Raw genomic sequence first — 3,000 nt, 5'->3', positions numbered from 1 at the left:
TGGTTAAGTCGTACAGCCGCCTTGAGCTAGTTTTAAATTTGATCAGTATCTAATGAGATTGAAAAAACAAATTGGAACAATGACATGCAAACACAACTATGTAATGAAAATCACGAAGAAGATACCGTAGATGCGGGACTCGAACCCGTATCTAGCTCCTATCCGGGGAAATTGTTTTGCCAATTGAACTACCCTGCATGTAAAAACTCATGAAGCAACAGCATAATTGACTAGAAGAACCAAGCATGCTTCGAAAGAGATAAAAACAAAATCTGAAATCAGCGTCTGACGGCAAATCAGAAAGAAGATAAACTTGTGATGCGATGGTGGAGGAATTACCATACATATATGACTACAATTGAATGCCTTGGCGCCCAAGTACAGCGAAACATACTCGGTTCTTCTAGTCAATTAGGCTGTTTCTTCATAAGTTTTCTCATGCAGAGTAGTTTAATTGGCACAACATTGTCTCCGGATAGGAGCTAGCTACGAGTTCGAGTCCCGTATGTGCGGTAGCTTTTTCGTGGTTTTCGTTACATACACAGTTCGAAAAAATCTTGTGATTTTACATCTTATTAGATGCACATAAATGGAGCGTTGTATTTCACACAAATTTATATTCAAGCAGTGTAAAATTGTGTGATTAGAAAGTTACATAGTCTCAAATCGAATTAAATAAAAAACAAAAGAACGATAGCAACAGCGCAACTTGAACCGAGAAACATTAGATCACAAAGCACGTCAGTTAATGGACTGAACCACAGAAGCACATATCTGTTTGATGAATAATTGATACATACCCATACAGCGGCACTTGGTAGCTGAGTGCAGATTACTCTCGGAGCCTGTAAAATTCTGTACGAATGGAATATTGCATTATTTGAAAAGTTAACTAGTTATGGATTGTACCGTTTGTATAATTTCGTCTCCTGTAACATTTATATTTTTTTCTGTGTGGTTATATTTGCATGTCATTGTTTTAATCTGTTTTCCTCGTTAGATATTGAAGTGAAAATGCTCAGGAGTTTCGAATCCCAACCGAGATATCATGATAGAAAAAATAGGAACAATAACGACTCAAAATTTTTGTTGGAGCAAGTTCAACAAGACTAATTTTTTGAAGCAATTTTACAAATATTTAGAAGATAGGTGAGAGTTAACGATGCTTTGTCATAATTGAGGCAACGATTCATATCAAGTTAAATGTGAAAAAATGTTGCTAGTTTCTTCTACCTACAGAAGTGTTATTATCATTTCAGATGATGTATTTGCTAGGTTTACAATGGCAGATAAAAAATATATTGTTGTTATACAACAAAACGATAAATAAAATTATTAAATATTTTGAAACTTTCGTTGCATGAGAAAAATACAGCCACACTATTAGATGAGTGTAAATATGTTCCGGTTTGTTTTCGATCTAGACGAACTTTCAAGCTGGACCCGGTCGCGATCTGAAACACGGAAAATACGCTCAAAATACGACCGGCAATTGTTTCGTCGTGATGCTTTATGATGCGACCTTGCGTGGCGCGGGTGAAGAGAGAGAATGGACTGGATCTCCGTATCTTACTCCGGCCGAACAGGTTACACGGTGCATATGTGTGCATAATACATTGTGGGATAAGAAGCTTTTCTTACATTTCCCCGCAGTCGTGAGATGCTTCCCATTCTCAGTTTGATATATAAAAGGACACCGAATGGCTGGGATCAAGCGTAGTCACCGTTTGGATCTAAGCGTTTCAAGAGGTCAGTTTTTCTGAAGGCAATTGTTGTGTTTTATGTAGCAAAAGTGGTGTTTGATAGCAATCAAAGAATATTTGTTTGATCGTGTTCCCAAATGTTTGTTTGATTTTGATTGATGACTATATCAGATTGGAAACAATGTGAATAAGTGATAATAAGTTAGTGCTGTGTAAAAATGTGCGAAAAAGTTTAAATCATCGTAGCGAAAAATTTGAGATGTGAATTTTGCATGACAATCGTACAATAGTTGCGTAATCCTCATTGATATTTTGTGTTCAAAAACAGATTCTTGCGAAATTATTTGGGAATAAATCATAACCTTAGCAATGCGTCGTAAAAAACGATTAACAATATTGGGAGCATGTTTGAATAAATTAAAATAGCTTTAATGCAGGAGTGCACTCACAAAATATCATTTCAACAAAGGAATTCACCGAATCTTTTTCAAGTTTCAGATTAAAAACAATGCAATCAACCTGCTTCATAATTGTGCTAGCAATCGCAGCATCAGCGTTTGCTAGGCCACAAGAAATTGAGATTCCCGTCCCACAGGATGGCACAATTCTGCTAAGTAGACCTGCTGAACAGCCACTGCAAGAAGAATCGGCCCCTCAAGAGCTGCCAATTCAGGTGCCGGATGAAGCACCAGCAGTGGATCCTGCAGAACTGGCACAGATTAATGACCAAGATAGTACCGCCGAGCAGGCCGTTCGACATAAGCGTCACTTCGGAGTCGGTGGAATTGGTGTTGGAGTTGGCCTGGTCGGAGGAGGTGTCGGAGGCTGGGGTGGATATCCTGGCTACGGATATGGCGGCTATGGAGGATATGGTGGCTATGGAGGGTATGGTGGTTATGGAGGATATGGCGGATATGGCGGCTACGGCGGATATGGCGGCTATGGTGGCTATGGACATCATAGACACCATCATCACCATCATGGATGGTAAACACAGCCTCAAAAAAAATTTAATTGTGATACTTAATTAGCAATAAATGACGATACGAGATTAAAAAAATAATGGTTTTCCATAGGTATTTATCCGAAACAATATAGTTTGTTACGTCATTTCGCTGCCGAATCTAACCCAGATTTAACCCCAACTACTCTCAAACCGTGTGTTTCCACGCCAAATGTGTGTTAAGTGTGAGCTCACCTCAGTTTCACGAAAATTATTTGTTTTTAGAAATTGCCCTGGGATATTTCTAAATCGGTCAACATGCTTACTTTTGTAATTTAATCATATATTTGTAAA

At 38.3% G+C, this 3,000-nt stretch overlaps 1 protein-coding gene across 2 annotated transcripts; it reads left to right on the top strand.

Annotated features, from left to right (window-relative positions):
• The first annotated feature begins 1,690 nt into the window (after window positions 1-1,690).
• Window positions 1,691-2,766, top strand: LOC131430017 (cuticle protein 64-like). Of its 2 annotated transcripts, none has more exons than XM_058594624.1 (2): window positions 1,691-1,749; window positions 2,202-2,766. In XM_058594624.1, the coding sequence occupies exon 2, from the start codon at window positions 2,212-2,214 to the stop codon at window positions 2,692-2,694; it is 483 nt and encodes a 160-aa protein (XP_058450607.1). In that variant the 5' UTR covers window positions 1,691-1,749; window positions 2,202-2,211; the 3' UTR covers window positions 2,695-2,766. The 2 variants fall into 2 exon arrangements, with proteins under 2 accessions (XP_058450607.1, XP_058450608.1); XM_058594625.1 differs by having other exon boundaries at window positions 1,728-1,749; window positions 2,196-2,766.
• Window positions 2,767-3,000: the final 234 nt, after the last annotated feature.

This window comes from Malaya genurostris, chromosome 2 (genome assembly GCF_030247185.1).
Source record: "Malaya genurostris strain Urasoe2022 chromosome 2, Malgen_1.1, whole genome shotgun sequence".
NCBI classification, from domain to species: domain Eukaryota; kingdom Metazoa; phylum Arthropoda; class Insecta; order Diptera; family Culicidae; genus Malaya; species Malaya genurostris.
The sequence above is the reverse complement of the archived record's forward strand: the minus strand, read 5'-3'. Positions and strand labels throughout refer to the sequence as shown.